We start from the raw sequence: 18,456 nt of genomic DNA, 5'->3' as shown, positions 1-18,456 counted from the left end.
CAACAGACATCGCTTCCCAGTGACCCATGGTGTCTGGGTTGGCTGGATGTGAAGATGGATCCAGGGAGAAGGGAAAAAGTAGATCCCAACCTTCACACCTAAACAGCAAGGCTGTTTTGGCAAGATAACATTCATGCATTTTTTGTCTTAGATTTCTCTTAAGTACATTAAACTACATTATCCTACTTGAAAACAGAGCAGAGGACTCTCCCACACAGGAACTTGGTGGTCTCCAACCTCAGGGGCTGGACCTGCACCCCTGTTGGCTCAGGCCAAGAGCCCAGCTCATCCTTGACGCCCCTGCACCTCATTCCTCAGGTCTGGAAGACTCCTTGACTCTGCCCCTGACTCCTATTCATTCTTCCCAGAACCAGAAGTGCCACATCTGCCCCTAGCCTCCAGGCCGCCCACATGGGTCAGAGAACCAATACTTGGGCACAGCAGTCCCTCCAGCTGAATTATAATCTTGAGCATCAAGACACTTTTAGTAACATGATTGCTCTATATTTATTTAATATTTACCTCCCTCCACAGATTCTCAACCAGAACTGTCTTTCTGGTTTATTTACTAAAATATACATAATGTGGAGCACAATTTTGGCACATAGAGGATTTACAAGAAAACACATCAAATGAATTATTCATCAGTAATAAACATTAATGTCCTCTTTTGTATGCACCCAAAAGTTATTTTTCAAAGGACTGTATGATTAGCAAGTTTCCAGAAATTCACTCAAAGTTACCCAGATTATTACAAATTACTTGATTTACCAGACAATTAAAGACATGCATCCTATCCTGGTGGGGAGGTGGGCACCCCTCCAGCCTCCTGCTCTGAGTACTGATGATTCCTCCCTGGGGACAGAGGACCTAACTGCTCCCTCTCTAGCCAGGCTCAGCTCCACCTGGAGGTGCAGGCACTCAGGACACACGGGGCGTGGGGAAGCCACGCAGGAGTCTCTGTAGATCTTGGGTCACCACCCTCCTGACTGCACCGACCCAACTTTTCAACCAGGGCCCTGTGCCTTCCTGTAAGGTCCAGTGAAGCCTGTTAGCACAAAGTTCCAGAAGCACCACTCGGCAGAATCTGGAAGATGAGCTGCCAACAGATGCCATGCAGTGATGCCCACACCCCAAGGGTCGCCAGGAGCACAGAGGAGCTGGAAGCATGGGGTGGGGCCCCCTGCAGCAGCCGTGGTGCTGGCTCAGATATATTTATGGGTGCCTCTCGCACCCCCAGGACCACCCCACAGCCCTACAGGACTATGTCCTCCCAGGGGCATAACACCGCCAGCCTGTCCTCCAGTTCAGGCACACAGCGTCCCCCATGAGGTGTCCACTCGGGGTGGGCCCATGAGTCAGGGTTCCCCAACACTCACTTCCTCACAGCTACACAGATGCCCTCACAGCTCACCTGTTTAGGGCAGGCCCTAAAACACAGTGTTCTATGCACAGATTTTTTTTAAAGGCCTCAAGGAAAATAATGATTATTTATGTCATTTTATTATCTTGGATCATCTCAGAGGACACACCTGGTGCGTTGGTAGCCTCTATACACCTACAATACTGGAGCAGGAGAATCAGAATTCAGAGAAGCTTCTGGGCTGGTGGATGGCTCTCCCTCCCAGCACCTTCCCCGTGGCCTCGGCAGGAATGTCTCACTCCCCAAGACTCCATCCTGACTTCCAAGCACCTTGAGCGACACCTGGAATCTTGCAGACACTCCAGGCTCTGCTGTCCCAGAAGGAAGCGTAGACCAGGTGGACGCAGGAGTCTTCCTCAAGATCCAACACCCCGATTCCAGATGGAGAAGTCGAATTATCCACAAGTTGTGGCTGCGAAGCCCAGAGGAACACTAAGGAGAAGGGACAGGATTCCAACCTCACCTGATGTCTCTCCTCCTTGGAAGGTGCTCATGTGGAGTTCAGCTTCCGGAGTACGAGGGGGGTCCACCAAGGTGACCACTGTACTGGCTCCCCAGGACAATGGGGTCTGAGGGCTGCCGGCTACTCCCAGCCTGAGCCTCCACCAGGGCCCCTGGCTGCCAGGGCTCCTCAACTCTCCAGGCCCCTGTTCTCCCGTTGGTGGCAGAGAGGTGATAATGCTCGACCCAAATAAGTCAAAGGAATCTCTTCTCTGTAATCAGTGTGTTCTTTCCAGATGGGGGGTTTAGGGGGAAACAGTAAGAGTAGAGTGACTGAGAGTGTGCCCACACTTCTGACAACAGTCCTTGGCAAACAGGATAAGCAGGCGTCTACTGAAATGGACAGAGGACCAGCACACCTGAGAGCAAGGCTGCCCTGCACCCAAGAGGTAGGCCTGGTGCAGGGGTGGCCACATCAGGCTGCAGTGAGGCGACGTGCCGTGAGCACCCCACAGGACCCACTGCAGGGGCCCAGACAGGCCGCCACCAGCCCGCCACCTCCCAGCCACCGTCTGCAGCCCTTCGTCAGTTCCCAAGAATCCAGGCCCCTCTGTCGTCGTGGGTCCACTGTGCTCAGCACTAAGTCAAGGGACTCAGAGCGTGAAGCCAGCTAGGCAGACAGGAAGCACGGCTCCCAGATGCCCCCTGCTCATCCCCACCCCTGGACCACACGTGGTGGAGGGTGGCCAGCTGAGGGCCCCCCAGCCCCTCATCTGGCCCCGTGCCCACCTGAAGCCCAGGCATGGGGGGCACTGCCTTGACTCTCCACGCATCCTGCACAGCCCACAACAGACAAGGTCCTTCCAAAGATGAGCCAAGTGCAGGGGGCACCCCACCCCATGGCCGGCTCGACGGCAGACTCACGGGGTCTCACCTCTGCCTCTGGCTACACAGCTGGGCAGCAAGAGGGACAGGTCTGTCCATGCTGAGTGCACGAGTGTCATAAGAGAAGACTAAGAAGGGAGCCGTGCCAGTGACGTCCAAGGGGATGGTGTCCACACTCACGTCTTCATCCACCTCCTTCTTCACCTCCTCTAACTCTTCCTCCCCTGCCTCCTCCTCCCCTCCCCCTCCCCATCCTCTGCAGGAGACATGAAAGCCTCTATGCAAACATCAGGTTCCCGAGAGCCCCATGCCACATATATGAAGGAACAACCTTCTCCTGGGCTACCAGAAGGCTACTTCTTAAAAAAAGGAAAAAAGATATTAAACTTGAAAAAATATCAGACGAAGCAGGAATTTAACACTTAGTATAAGAATGAAGAAAGGGAAAGGAATCCCAGCAAAAGCCTTATGTTTTTGAACCTTATGATTCATCTTGTTTTAATGTCTTCAGAAGGGCAAAGAGTGAGGAGCAGTAAGGAGCAGGAGGTGAGAGAAAAGAAGGGGAAGAGTGATCCTCCTCATGGCTCATCAGGCCTGGGTCAGAAGCAGCCCAGCACCTGGGACGATCACGTTCCCACGCAACAGGCCGGCACACGAGGAACACACACCCGCTCAGTGACGACTCGTGGCTGGGGACACCAGTCTGCTAGTGGGACACAGGCAGAAACGTCCACCTTTCCCAAGCCCAGCAGTCTGGGCCTGGGGACAGATGTTTTGGAATAGAGCTATTTTCGGCCTGGACATTTTTCAGACACTAAATTTAGCCAGCTTCAATTCTTTTTAAAAATGCTATCCCGTTAAACCTTTGAAATAGGAAATCTACCTTCACTATAAAGTTGAAGCACAGGGTTCTGTGGTCAGCACGCCCAGGAGGAACTGGGCACCTGGGAACAAAACGGGAAGACACACTGACACAAAGCAGAGGATGCCTTGAAAACCCAAGGGTGAAAATGTGTGGTCGTTAGCATTTTTAAAATAACAACCCATTTGATAAGTTTTTTACAAGTGATGTTTTAACTTACCTTTTTGTTACCATTCATTACCGGTTCTCATTCTCAAATACTTATGGACCCCATCATCAATTTCCAGTTTATTTCCCCATCCATTTCTATGTGGGCATGAAAACCTTTGCACATAGAGTATATTAGTCCAGTTTTTCAGGCTGGAAAGGATGGCGCTCCAGGCTCAGCTCGGAGCTCTATCAGGTGGGCACAGACTCCCGCAAGCTCTGGTCGAACCTGCTGACCCTTTCTCTGCTGCTTGCACAGAGCCTTTCCTGTGCCACACTCACGGCCACACTCACAGCTCTTCTCCGGTACTTGGTGAGGGAGCAGCAAGGTGAGCATGGAGGTCAGTGCCAGTGGGAAGCTCTGGTCTAAAAAGTCGCCCACAGCAATTTCAAGGTTCGTGGAATGTTGGTTCCCTCTGAAGGTGGGTATCCCCACTGTTCAGTGCAAAAGAAAAAGAAATGCAAAAAGGCAAAATGGCTGTCTGAGGAGGCCTTACAAATATCGGTGAAAAGAAGATAAGTGAAAAGCAAAGGAGAAGAGGAAAGATATATCCATTGGAATGCAGAGTTCCAAAGAATAGCAAGGAGAGATAAGAAAGCCTTCCTCAGTGATCAATGCAAAGAAATAGAGGAAAACAATAGAATTGGAAAGACTAGAGATCTCTTAAAGAAAATTGGAGATACCAAGGGAACTTTTCATGCAAAGATGGGCTCAATAAAGGACAGAAATGGTATGGACCTAACAGAAGCAGAAGATATTAAGACGAGGTAGCAAGAATACATAGAAGAACTGTACAAAAAAGATCTTCACGACCCAGATAATCATGATGATGTGATCACTCACCTAGAGTCAGACATCCTGGAATGTGAAGTCAAGTGGGCCTCAGGAAGCATCACTACGAACAAAGCAGGTGGAGATGATGGAATTCCAGTTGAGCTATTTCAAATCCTAAAAGATGATGCTGTGAAAGTGCTACACTCAATATGCCAGCAAATTTGGAAAATTCAGCAGTGGCCACAGGACTGGAAAAGGTCAGTTTTCATTCCAATCCCAAAGAAAGGCAGTGCCAAAGAATGCTCAAACTACCATACAATTGTACTCATTTCACACACTAGTAAAGTAATGCTCAAAATTCTCCAAACCAGGCTTTAGCAATAAGTGAATGGTGAACTTCCAGATGTTCAAGCTGGTTCTAGAAAAGGCAGAGGAATCAGAGATCAAATTGCCAACATCCGCTGGATCACTGAAAAAGCAAGAGAGTTCCAGAAAAACATCTATTTCTGTTTTATTGACTACGCCAAAGCCCTTTGACTGTGTGGATCACAATAAACTGTGGAAAATTCTGAAAGAGATGGGAATACCAGACCACCTGACCTGCCTCTTGAGAAACCTGTAAGTAAGTCAGGAAGCAACACTTAGAACTGGACATGGAACAACAGACTGGTTCCAAATAGAAAAAGGAGTACGTCAAGGCTGTATATTGTCACCCTGCTTATACATCATGAGAAACGCTGGGCTGGAAGAAGCACAAGCTGGAATCAAGATTGCTGGGAGAAATATCAATAACATCAGATATGCAGATGACACCACCCTTATGGCAGACAGTTAAGAGGAACTAAAGAGCCTCTTGATGAAAGTGAAAGAGGAGAGGGAAAAAGTTGGCTTAAAGTTCAACATTCAGAAAACTAAGATCATGGCATCCGGTCCTATCACTTCATGGCAAATAGATGGGGAAAGAGTGGAAACAGTGGCTGACTTTATTTTTTTACTCCAAAATCACTGCAGATGGTAATTGCAGCCATGAAACTTCTTGGAAGGAAAGTTAGACCAACCTAGACAGCATATTAAAAAGCAGAGACATTACTTTGTCAACAAAGGTCTGTCTAGTCAAGGCTATGGTTTTTCCAGTAGTCATGTATGGATGTGAGAGTTGGACTATAAAGAAAGCTGAGCGCTGAAGAATTGATGCTTTTGAACTGTGGTGTTGGGGAAGACTCTTGAGAGTCCCTTGGACAGCAAGGAGATCCAACCAGTCCATCCTAAAAGAAATCAGTCCTGAATATTCATTGGAAGGACTCATACTGAAGCTGAAACTCCAATACTTTAGCCACCTGATGTAAAGAGCTGACTCACTAGAAAAGACCCTGATGCAGGGAAAGATTGAGGGCAGGAGGAGAAGGGGCCAACAGAGGATGAGGTGGTTAGATGGCATCACAGACTCAATGGACATGAGTTTGGGTAAACCCCGGGAGTTGGTGATGGACAGGGAGGCCTAGTGTGCTGCAGTCCATGGGGTCACAAAGAGTCGGACATGGCTGAGGGACTGAACTGAACTGATCCCCACTGTATTTGAGTGTCCCCATGCATCCAACCAGTCCATTCTGAAGGATATCAGCCTTGGGATTTCTTTGGAAGGAATGATGCTAAAGCTGAAACTCCAGTACTTTGGCCACCTCATGTAAAGAGTTGACTCATTGGAAAAGACTGTGATGCTGGGAGGGATTGGGGGCAGGAGGAGAAGGGGACGACAGAGGATAAGATGGCTGGATGGCATCACGGACTCAAAGGACGTGAGTCTGAGTGAACTCCGGGAGTTGGTGATGGACAGGGAGGCCTGGCATGCTGCGATGGATGGGGTCGCAAAGAGTTGGACATGACTGAGCGACTGAAGTGAGCTGAACTGAACTGATGCATCCCTGAAATCTCTAAGTGTGACCTTATTTGGAAAAGAGGTCTTTGCAGATATGTTTAAATTAAGAGCATTGACAGGAGGAGAAAGTCCCGGATTATCTGAGTGGGTCCTAGATCCAATGACAAGTATCCACTGAAGAGAGGTTTGAGGTGGAAGAAAGGAAGACACCGACAGAGAGGAGATGGGCTGTGGAGACGGGCAGAGGTGGGAATGATGCCCTAGCCTCGGGAACTTCGTCAGGCACCAGAGGCTGGCAGAGGCAGGCAGGACCCTTTCCCGCACCCTCTAGAGGGAGCACAGCCCTGGGATCCTTGATTTGGAGCTTCTCTTGTTTTCTGTTGCTTTAAGCCCTGAGTTTATGGTAACTTGTTACAGCAGCCCTGTTGCATGAGACATAGCCATTAGCCCAATAATTCTGTTTCTAGGAATTTACTAGAGAAAAATTATATAGACCTTCAGAAAACACTAAAAAAGATACTAATCACAGATGACCAGAAATCTGTGTAAGCAACTTAAACATTGAGCAATAGGGGAGTGGCTGAATAACACTGCACACCAGAATATTATATTAATACTTCAATTGAAATCAAATTGTCTAAGGGCTTCCCTGCTGATCCAATAGTTAAGACTCTACCCTGGTTCAATGGTTAAGAATCCACCCTGCAATTCATCCCTGTCAAGGAGACCCGAGTTCGATCTCTAGTCTGGGAAGGTCCCACATGCCTCGGAGCTACAAAGCCGGTGCACCACAGCTCCCAAAGTCTGCATATCTTAGATTCTGCACTCCGCAACAAGAGAAGCCACTGCAGTGAGAAGCCAACACACTGCAACTGGAAAGCGGCCCCTGCTCTCTGCAAGTAGAGGAAGCCCTAGCACAGCAACAAAGACTCAGCACACCCAAAAATAAAATAAACAAATAAGAATTTAAGAAAAATCAAGCTGTCAAAGAATATTTTGAAAATTTGGACAAATTCTCAGAAAAGAATATAAAGTGGAAAAAAAAAAAAGGCTAGTTCCCAATTTTGGTTTAAAAAATGAGATGGGGAAGAAGCAAGACACAAACTGTAATTATTTCTAAGTCATGGAGTTGTGGCCTCCAAGTCATTAATTTGTACAGATCTGTAATTTCTAAATATTTAGCAGAGTAGATGACCATTAAAAAAACAAAAAAGAAAATGTGTGAAAGCAGCCCGAGCAGCCTGCAATTCACCACCAGCTATGAGAGAACAAAAAATACCACAGGAAAGATGAGTCTCCAAAAGTGGAATAAATATAACAAAGAGAGGATCTGGTAGCCAAGGAAATGCGTTACGAGTCTGACAACAATGTGCTGACCTCAGGTTTTGCCTATTCTTGCTTACTGGGAGAACCCTGAATACTTTCCAAAGCACATCCTAAACCTAGAACAGAGAAAGCTGTGAAGGATGCACCAGGGGCCAGAGGCAGGGCCAGAGAACGGGCTGTGTGCACCGCTCACGCTTCGTAACCGGAGTCATCTCTGGGGACCCTGCTGGACATCCAACAGTGCAGACCTTGGTTTCTCCCAATACGTGAGTAAAAATAGAAGCATGTTGGAGGATAACAAGAGACACTCCATCTCTCGTCTGCACCCACCCCCACCCACCCTGCTAGACTCCAGTGCTTTGCTGGGAAAGGCCAGGTTGGGCCCCACCTTGGGTCACAGGGTAGCATGGATATGTTCCCCGGTCCACCAACACCTCCACCCGCAAAGCTCAGCAGGAGCAGTCCCGGGACACCAGGCCTCGCAGGGCGAGGCAGGGACAGAGCCCGCAGGTGCTGGAGAGGCTACCTCAGCCCGCCACAGGGCCCCTCTCTCCCCAGCGTCTTCAGCATCGTCTGGGCCGAGAGCAAGTCCAGGTCCTGCCAGCGGGCTCCGCCGTGCTGAAGTGAGCCCCACTTGCTTCCGGCGCTTGAGAAACTGACACTTGAATTCCATCTGATGATGCCAAGGTGGATGACTGATCAAAGGCAGACTAGGTCCAGAGAGTCCAGTGGGTCCTGTTCACTTTATAACAGTTCTGCAACCTTTTACCGCATGGATGCACCAAAATTCCTTTAAGACATTATTAAATTACAGTATTATGTGTCCCAGGCAGTTTAAAATTCAGACAAGCCATGTGACAGACACTCCTGGTGATGCCCAGACAGCCATCCTCTCTGATTTCTGAGGATAATCAGCTGTTCCCCAGCTTTTCCCATGGCACCCCCTTGTCTGCATGGCCTCAGGGACACCAGACACGGTCTGAGGAGTGGCTGAAGATGAACCTAAACCCAAACAAGATCTGTCCTTCTTGCTGGAACTCATCAGGGCTGATGGGATAGGAAGCAAAGATTCTGAAGAAGTTCCAGAAAAGAAACGAGGAACATTTCACAGAAACAGTCAGCTGACCTCAAAGCTTTTCCTCTTCTTTCCCACCTCCCTTGAGGTGCACATGGCATGTGACAGAGGCCATGGGACCAGGACCCGCTGCGTGGTCCCCCAACCTCTTCCCGTTCTGGCTGGTGAGGATGATGGAGGCAGAGCCACCAGACAGAGTCTGTCTATGGAAGGACCACCTGGGGACCAAGAATATCTGTCCCGATTCAACACGACCCAGAAGTCAGCTCGTGCCACGATACTCCACAAGTGTTTCCGCGGGCCTCTGATACAGCAGAGGGACGCAGACAGTGGACCCCAGCAGAGCGCACATCCTTGACAGACGCTGAGCACACACAAGGGTTGTGCGAAGGCCCCAACACTGACACCAGGCCTCCAAAGCCAACAGCTCAGGGAACAGCTCGGAGCGAGCAGCAAGGCTGAGCAGAGAGAGAGGACTCTGCCACGCAGGTGGCGGGTGGCGCTGAGTGGTGCAGATGGCTCTGGGACAAGGCCTGCACCCCAAGCAAGGTGCCGATACAACTGGGTGACCCCCCTGCCCCCCTCTCCACCAACTGCTGGGTCCTTCCAGATGCCCCGCTGTGTCACCTGCACGGCAGCCTCAGGGAAGCAGAGGGACAAGGACGGCCCACGTGCTGTCTGGCCATCTGCATGCTTCACTTAACGGGAGGAGGACACCCTGCTGTGGTTGTTCAGTCGCTCAATCGTGTCCGACTCTTTGGGACCCCATGGACTGCAGCACACCAGGCTTCCCTGTCCTTCACCATCTCCCACAGTTTGCTCAAACATTTAAGTTTCACCTTTTTAATGGATGTATATTTTGTTACAATGTGCTACATCATAATGAATTTATCTAATCTCAGGTTATTGCTAGTTTCCAATATTCTACTATAAAACAAATCTGAATTGAACCTCTGTTTAGCTAATTTCCTGTAAATTCATGATTATTTTCTTAGGATATAATCCTAAGTGAATTTCACTTCCAGACGTCAAAGTAGAGACTAGTTATATGCAAAAGAAGATTTTTTTTAATTGAATGCCTGCCATGACTTTTAATACAATAACACTAGAGAAACAAGCAAATGGATGAATTGAAGACTAAAAAATACTATTCAGTTGCTTTAAAGAGCTGCAGAACCAACCTTTCACAACTTGGAGCCATACTTTATTGTGTATTGTTTATAACCATAGTTTCCTTGGTAGTTCACCTGGTAAAAAATCCACGTGCAATGCAGGAGAACCTGGTTCGATTCCTGAGTTGGGAAGATCCCCTGGAGAAGGGATAGGCTACCCACTCCAGTATTCTTGCCTGCAGAGTCCCATAGAGAGGAGCCTGGTGGACTACAGTCTGTGGAGTCCCAGTGTCGGAGACGACTGAATGACTCTCACTTCCGTTTTTACTTAGAACCATAGTAATAGTCTAGACAGTTATGCAGTAGACACAGGAGTGTTCTACAATGGCCACAGCAGAAGCTTGAAGGACAACATTCACCTGTTTATGAAAACTTCTAAAGTATCTATAATACAGATCCTGTACTAAGTTTCTCATAGAATTGGAAAACAGATATTCAGAAATCTCTTTAGAAACTGTTAAAGTATTACAAAGAATGTCAGAAAATGGAAATTATCTGGGTTTGGTGGGAGGGCATGCCTCGTAGCTTATGAGATCTTAGTTCCCCGACCAGGGATTAAATGCGGGTCCTTGGCAGTGCAAAGTCCTAACCACTGTACCACCAGGGAATTCTCTCCCAGAAATTATTTTTAAAAAGCCAAAGATTTCATCAAACAGGCAAATCCACTGCCGTGCTTGTAAGGTTTCGTGTCTTGGTGAGATTCGCAAAACTCAGAGAAGCCCTAGGTAACTGAGGAACCTCTCTCGGGGGTGTGAAGGGGTCAGCCAGCTGTGGATTCTCGTGTCCACCTGAAAGTTCACTGAGTGATGCGATCCACGGGGGGGCCTGTGCATTCCCCGCTTCTCCTGGCGGACGTGTCCTGATATCGAGGGTCTGGAGACAAGCAGCTTGAGGTCTGAGACGATAAGCACAAGGAAAACCAGAGCTGGTAAGGGAGTGTTCCCACCCAGCCAGGGCTGTGGTGACGGGAGAGGAGGGCACACCAAGTTGGTCTGGGAAAGGCATGGCGAGGAGAGTGCCCTTTGTCCTCTCACAGGCAGCCGCCGGGCTGGGCTGGCAAGCCATCCTTCTACAAGGACAGGGGTCCCCTCAAGGGGTGTGGGGGCCCCCCATCGCAGACGCACAGGGAAGGCAGCAGGAGGGCTGCTGAAGCAGCTCCCACGCGCCTGGGGGCTGGAGCTCCCCTCCCAGGGGCAGGCGAGTGGGTGGTGGGCCGGGCACACTGGGAGCAAGCAGCACAGAGAGAGAAGCAGCAAGGACGCCTCCGCCTGCAGGAGTCACACCCCAAACCCGGCTGCTACCTGAAAGCACCGTGCACATAAGAAAAGGCCACCCAAGAAATCCGCATCGTCCCTAAGACACACAGTGTGAACTCAATATCAACATTCACGAAACAGACCAGGGGGAGGTCTGGAGCCCAGAATATGGCTCCCGAGCCCACAGTTTCCCATCTGGTCATGGAGGGAATGTGGAAATACAAGGAAAAGGTCACTGCCCCTCTTGTGGGTTGTTGGTGTGTGTTTTCTTTTGGTTTCCTTCAAAGTCTGTTGTAATCGTGAAAAACACTTCTGTGTTGGTATAACTGATGTATATGCTATATCCCTACTCTTGTACACAAAGTCTTCCAAGAGAGCATCTTTTAAGATTCAGCACTCAAGAAAATCTTTTCTTCACTGAAAAACAAGTCTGCAGTGCCCACTCAATAAGGGAATGGAGTGAGGGCTGTGTCTTCTGCTTTTGTCAAGTTGGCTTCCAGGATGCCAGAGCTGAAGCTCCAATACTTTGATCACCTGATGGGAAAAGCTGACTCATTAGAAAAGACCCTGATGCTGGGAAAGATTGAGGGCAGGAGGAGAAAGGGGTGACAGAGGATGAGATGGTTGGATGGCATCACCAACTCAATGGGCAAACTCCAGGAGACAGTGAAGGACAGGGGAGCCTGGCATGCTGCAGTCCATGGGGTTGCAAAGAGTTAAACACAACTTAGCAACTGAACAACATCCCAGAAACTCAGACTCAGAGGATTGTGTTAACCCCTGTGGTTACCATACTTATTGGTTCTGACTATTTCTATTTTATTTCATTTCTTCAACCTCATCCTTTCATTGGTGAGTCAAAAAACTTTTTGAAAAGAGGTGGCAAAACAGATATATAAGAAAGTAAAAGAAGACTAGAAACAGTAATATCTAAGTTTTATGGGAAACTGGAGAGTGGCTTGATTACATCCAATGCAGGATGGCTCAACCTGGGCCCCAATCTTACTTTTTCATGATCAAAATAGTGGACATGTATTGGGCATTTACTATGCACACTTTTTCAATTGCCTCACACTCATCAATTCATTTAATCCTCCTGACAACACTACCACATTAATACTGTATCCCTCATGTAGATGAGGGATGAAAATATAATGAGGGCAAATAAGCTGCCAGTGCCATTCAGCCACCCGGGGTTCTGACTCCAGAACCCTCATTCCTAACTGCTGCTGCTGCTGCTGCTGCTAAGTCGCTTCAGTCGTGTCCGACTCTGTGTGATCCCATAGACGGCAGCCCACCAGGCTCCTCTGTCCCTGGGATTCTCCAGACAAGAATACTGGAGTGGGTTGCCATTTCCTTCTCCAATGCATGAAAGTGAAAAGTGAAAGTGAAGTCGCTCAGTCGTGTCCGACCCTCAGCAACCCCATGGACTACACCTTTCCAGGCTCCTCCATCCATGGATTTTCCGGGCAAGAGTACTGGAGTGGGGTGCCATTGCCTTTTCCGTCCTAACTGCTACCTACAACCAATATAAAAAGCTGTTGGTCGGCATTGTACAAAACTGGTAGGATAAGTTTCCGTTTTGCTCAAGAGGATAATTTTATGTTTCCTGGCTTAAAATGTGTAATCTATGGGCCCCAGGAGATCATTTCAGTACTTTTTTCATTTGTGCAGAGTATGGCCCATGTTTTAAAAAGATAATGGCACTTAGATTTACAAGTACCACTGGGCTTCCCTGGTGACTCAGACAGTAAAGAATCTGCCTGCAATGAGGGAGACCAGGATTCGATCCCTGGGTTGGGAAGATCCCCCTGAGAAGGGAACGGCAACCCACTCCAGTATTCTTATCTGGAGAATTCCATGGACAGAGGAGACTGGTGAGCTACAGTCCATGGGGTCGCAAAGAGTCGGACAGGACTGAGCAACTAATACATACATATGTACATAGATTTACAAATGTTTAGATTTTATCCCTGGTGGCTCAGTCGTTAAAGTGTCTGCCTGCAATGTGGGAGACCTGGGTGTGATCCCCAGGTCAGGAAGATCCCCTGGAGAAGAAAATGGTAACCCACTCCAGTATTCTTGCCTGGGAAATCCCATGGATGGAGCAGCCTGATGGGCTACAGTCCACGGGGTCACAGAGAGTCAGACACGACTGAGCGACTTCACTTTCCTTCTTATTTACATAGATTTACTTTTTAACCAATGCTGATATGATTTTATGCATGGGTATAAGATTTTATGCAGGGCTGGTTGCAAACATTTATTCCTTTTTAGCAAAAATTACTTCTATTGTTTTTTTTTTCTGGGTATACACACAAAAAGGGATACCAGAGAATGGTGTCAGTGGGTGAAGGACAAGATGAGAGCATTGAAGAGAAAACTGGAAGGGAAAGTAAAACCTCTACATCCCATTGGGTGGTCGGGACAGAAACCCACTTCAAAAGGGGATTTCTTGGTTGACAAAATTGAAAATGAAGCAGTAACGATGGTTTCAGGCCCTCCCTGACTCTGAACAACAGTGACGTCGTAGGACAAAGTGCATCCATCCACCGTGGCCTGGCCGTCCAGGGCACTGGGCACCGACTTCCCTTCCAGCAGGCTACCCCTGCCCCCACCCCCTCACCCCAGGCTGCATGGTGTTGGACCTACATCCTTTCAGATTTACCTCCCGAAGCTTTCCTCTCGAACTGTTCTCAGCTGAGAAGAAATGCCATCCTCTTCCCAGGGACCGTCTGCCTCAGAGAGGGGTGGAGGCCTGACTTCCTTATCAACTAGGAGCCTGCTCCAACCAAGCAGAGGGCGGGCCCCACAGCCTAACCATAAAAGCGGTGAGGCCAGCTCTGAGGAAGTCAGTGCGCAGTTATCCCAGAGAACAGGAGACACGGACCACAGACAGAGACTGGACTCGGCCTGGCAAGTCAAACTCCTCAGAGACTCAGCAAGAAAGACAAATGTTCAGGAACTAGGGTCCTGGAAAAGCTCCTGGGGATGATTCCAGAGGGGTGTGTACGCTGAAGAGTAACCCCAGCTGCCGCTCCTGTGGGAATGCGGGAACCACTGGAAGCAGGAGGTGCTGATGGCAGGGGACCCTCCAGGCCCCGGGGCTGCTGCCTGACCGGCTCTTCACGGCAGGTGTGGCCAGTGCACAGGCGCCTACAGAAAGGAAGGGCTGGCCTCAGCCATGGATGCCCATTGTCTTTGCTCAGGAGATTAGCACAGACACCAAACTGTAGTTTGTAGTTAAGTCCTGGGCGCTGTGAAGGGGAAGGCACTCCCATCCGCAGATGCAGGATGTAGGGGGCTCTGCACCCCCAGCCCTTCCCAGCAACACCAAAGCGCATGTGATTATTAGCTCCCAGAAAACGAGAGTTATCTGCCATGAATAAACAGGACACTATCAGGCTCAGTCTTCGTGACACGCGTGCCCAGAAGACCACAACACCTACTGTTAAAAGCTGGTGATCTGCTGGGAATATGGTTACAAGATAAAAGTAACTTGTATGTAAAGCTGTGGTTGATCAGAATGATTTTTAACTGCGCAGAACGCTTTGCCCACTAACTTCCTGCTGGGTGGCCTGTAATTCTCTTATAACAAACATGCTGCCAGTGCTTTAAATATGACTCCCATCTGGACAAAATGATGAATCACTGTTACTTTTATTGTATCTACTGAATGACCGTGGCGTATCCGTTCCAAGGGTCAATAAATAATACATTTAATTAATTTCCTTTTAAAATCTATGATCAAAGTGTGTATCACTCAGCTCCTTAAGGAACTGAGAAATCATGAAGTTTTTCCTCAAATATAAAAGAATGCCAGCACTTCTTCAACTTCATTATGTAGTGACATGATGGAAGACACTGTTAAACACACGGATAGCAAGTCCTCTCACAGTCTTTTCAACATTGGAATTTAGTTTCAGAACTGGTTGGATTCTGGGTATCTGGAATCCAATGTGACTCAAGTTTTGCAGTGTTTTTTCACTTTTAGTGTTTAATGTGAAATTTCCACCAATTTCAAAAATGAAATAGGCAAAAATGAGAGAAGTATTAGACTGCCATAGGGAGACACATTCTGTCACTGGGGAGAAATGATGCAAAAGCATCTGAATTCTTTAAAAATAAGATACATTGCTATTAATTCATCTACAACACAAGAAACCTAAGGCACTAACACGCTGGTGAATAAATGCATGTTTATTTCTGTCTCTAGCAGCATCACTTTGTATAAAGTTGACTAGAATACGTATTTCAGAAAACACCTTTGTGCTGCTAGTTACTTCATCACCGTGGGTTATTTACACAGAATTCACTTTGCTGTTTAACTTGAAATGTAATATGCAGATACAACATGATTGGTCGTTAGGGCAAATCATCCAGGGCTTATTTCTTAACCAAGAGCGGGGGAGACTGGGGATGGAAAGCACAAGAGGACAGGAGAGGCAGGTGCACACAGAGCAGGCCCCCACTGGTGGAACACTGACCGCAGCCCAGCGGGACCTGGAAGTGGTGGGGGAAGGGGCCTCCGGCTCCAGGACAGCACTGTTGCTTCTCACCGTCTTCATCCACTGGGGCCAGAACTCTCCCAGCCCAGATGTGCCGGAGCAGAAAGTGTCCCCCACAGCCCGCTGGTCCTGCTGCCAGATGCGGGGCATAAAATATTCTAATTTGTTCCGTTCCAAGCAATGAGAAAGTCACACCATCTAAAAGGAAATGGTACACACACTCTACAATTACTATCAGAGCCAAATCTGTGAGTCACCCAGCCGCCTGCACAAGACAATTTGGCTACTGGAAAATCCTGATTAATGACATTTTTTTTAAACACCAGAGTAACAACTTGACCTGCCAAAAATTACCATTTTTTCATCATTTCACCATTTTTTGCCTTGGTTACCTATTATCTTTTGCAGAGAATATAAAGGAAGTTAAAATGAAAACGATGTTGCACCTTAACTCAAACCCAAACGCTCCTTCCAAGGTGTGGGGGGAGGGGAGAGGGCTCTGTGGTGTCAGCTTCCAGGCAGAGAAAGGGTCCTTTTGGACGAGGCTGGGGTCCCTCAGGCCACGCTGAGACGCCGGGGAATTTTCTAATAACTAATAAAAACCGATTTACATCTTCAAATAAGAATCTTCCTTAAGTCATAATCACCAGGCCCGCGAGTTCCAATCAGACACAGTGGCCAACAGGACGCGCGAGTTGGTAGCCGTGGGCACAGGCCCAAGGCCCCCCGGGGGCTGAGGCCCCTCGGGAGAGTCCTAGTCAGAAATCCTCTTCGGATGCCAGAAACAGCAGGTGCGCTTTACATTTCCGGCTCCAAAACCACCCACAGCTCATGCTGGCAGAATTAATCACAGGAAAGACTCGCTGCCGATCGCTTTATTTTTGATCGATACGAACCAGACGCACGGACAAGTCCCGAGTTCCGAATCCCGAGCCCGGCCGAGTTGCCATCCACCCGGGAAACGACACGCAAGAGACCCGACCACGTTCTCGAGAAGCGCGAGCGCCGGAGAAGCGACTCCTGAGTTTCCGACGCAGGTCGCCCCCCCGAGCTCATTCTCACCGCCCTCCCACTGCACACCCGCGGGGCCGGGGGCTCTGCTCCCCGCCGCGCCCTGGCCACCCCCGACTCTCCGCCCAGCCCCCGCCGGGTCCCGTCCACTCTGCTCCGCGTCTCTCGGCGCCGCACGCTGGAGAGGGGGGCCGGGCGCCTGGCACCCAGCTGGCCCTCCAGGTGGCCCCCGTGCCCGCCGCCCCCACCCCTCGCCGCCCAGGCTGTAATAATGACATCTTCCTTATTTCTCCTGCTACCGTTAGCGAGCGAGCCCAGAACGGCAACAGCCGCTGCCGGGGGAGGCTTGGTTACAGAATCCAGCGCCGGGTAGCGCCTCGCTTAGCAACCGCCCCGAAAAAGCCCCCGCGCTCCGCTCCCACTTGGAGAGCCGGCGGCCACCCTCCCAGCGCGCTCCACCAGCCCCCTGGCCGCCACGGGCGCCGCACCCCGACTCGAGCGACCCCTCCGGCCTCCCTGCTGCGCGACCCCCGCGACCCCCGCGCGCAGCCCGGGCTCCCGGCGCCTTCCTCGCCTTCCCAGGGGCGGTCGGCGTCCCCCGCCTGCGCCCGGCGGGGGAGGGGGCGCCGTTTGCTGCCTGCCGCCCCCAACCCTCGCGGTGCCCAGCCGGAGCCCGGCGTGCAGCTTCCTCCCGGGTCTCCGCGGGTCCCCCAGGTTGCCTGGCCGAGCTGAGAATGTCAGCCCTCAGCGAAGCCCCGCTCTGCGCCCGTTCCCGCACACCCGGCAGCCCAGGGTGAGGGGACCCAGCGCACAGGCTGCCTCGGGCTCTTCGTCTCCCACCCGGCCGCCCTCTCGGGGTCCCAGCTGTCCGTCCCCCCGGGCCGCCCTCGCCCCCCTCCCCAACCCCCGACGGCTCTCGCGCCCCGAGCCCCGTCCCAGCGCGGTTCCGGCCCCGGCGGCTCGCACCTTCCTCAGCGCAGACATCCTCAGGCACTCCAGTTCAGCAGATGCGGGGCGACATGGCCCGTCCGCCCGTCAGTCCGCCAGTCCCCAGGTCTCCGCCGCTACCGCCGCTCCGACCCGCTGGAGCCCGGCGCACGGTCGCTCCTCACGGCCGGCGCCTGCGCACTGGGCGCCCGGGGAGGCACAGGCGCACGGGGGGGCGGCCGGCGCGCGGCAGCATCTGGAGAGGGGCCGGGCCCGCGCCTGGGGGAGTGCCAGGCTTCCGCGCCGCGACCCCTGCCCGCGCCTGCCGCCCTGCTGCCCGGCGCGCCTGGCGCACACGGCCGGGGAGCGCGCGCACCGCCCGGCCCGCCAACTGTTGCGCGGGGAGCGGCGGGTCACGCGGGGACGGCGGGGGACCTGAGGCTCCCGAGAGGTCTCCGGGGGCAGCGGCCTCCCGGCTGCGCGCGGAGCAGGTGCTCCGGGCGCTGGAAATTCAGCGAGCGGGTCCGACGGGCATCCCGACACCCGGCACAGCGCGGCCGGTTCGGGAGAGGGAGGAATGGCACGCGGGAGCATGGTGCGAGGGATTCGTGGACGGGGTGAAGTCTCCACACCCAGGATGCTCTTGCGGCGCAGAGGACGCGGAGACGTGTGTATCCTACATGCTGGCCCGAGTGTCGCTGGGCTGCCCCTC

General features: G+C 50.9%; 1 protein-coding gene across 3 annotated transcripts in view; it reads right to left on the bottom strand.

Annotated features, from left to right (window-relative positions):
* DLGAP2 (DLG associated protein 2) overlaps positions 1–17,950 on the bottom strand; it is a 645,672-nt gene extending 627,722 nt beyond the window's left edge. For all 3 annotated transcript variants that reach the window (XM_070781742.1, XM_070781741.1, XM_070781744.1), the window contains exon 1: positions 17,784–17,950. Coding sequence is in view for 2 of the 3 variants with exons in the window: in XM_070781741.1 (XP_070637842.1) it covers positions 17,784–17,801 (18 nt within the window). In the remaining variant the exon portion in view is untranslated. The remainder of the gene's footprint in view (positions 1–17,783) is intronic.
* Between the last annotated feature and the right edge of the window lie 506 nt (positions 17,951–18,456).

The sequence above is a fragment of the Bos indicus genome, chromosome 27, assembly GCF_029378745.1.
Source record: "Bos indicus isolate NIAB-ARS_2022 breed Sahiwal x Tharparkar chromosome 27, NIAB-ARS_B.indTharparkar_mat_pri_1.0, whole genome shotgun sequence".
Taxonomy (NCBI): domain Eukaryota; kingdom Metazoa; phylum Chordata; class Mammalia; order Artiodactyla; family Bovidae; genus Bos; species Bos indicus.
Note: the sequence above shows the minus strand (reverse complement) of the source record. Positions and strands in the feature narration are given on the sequence as shown.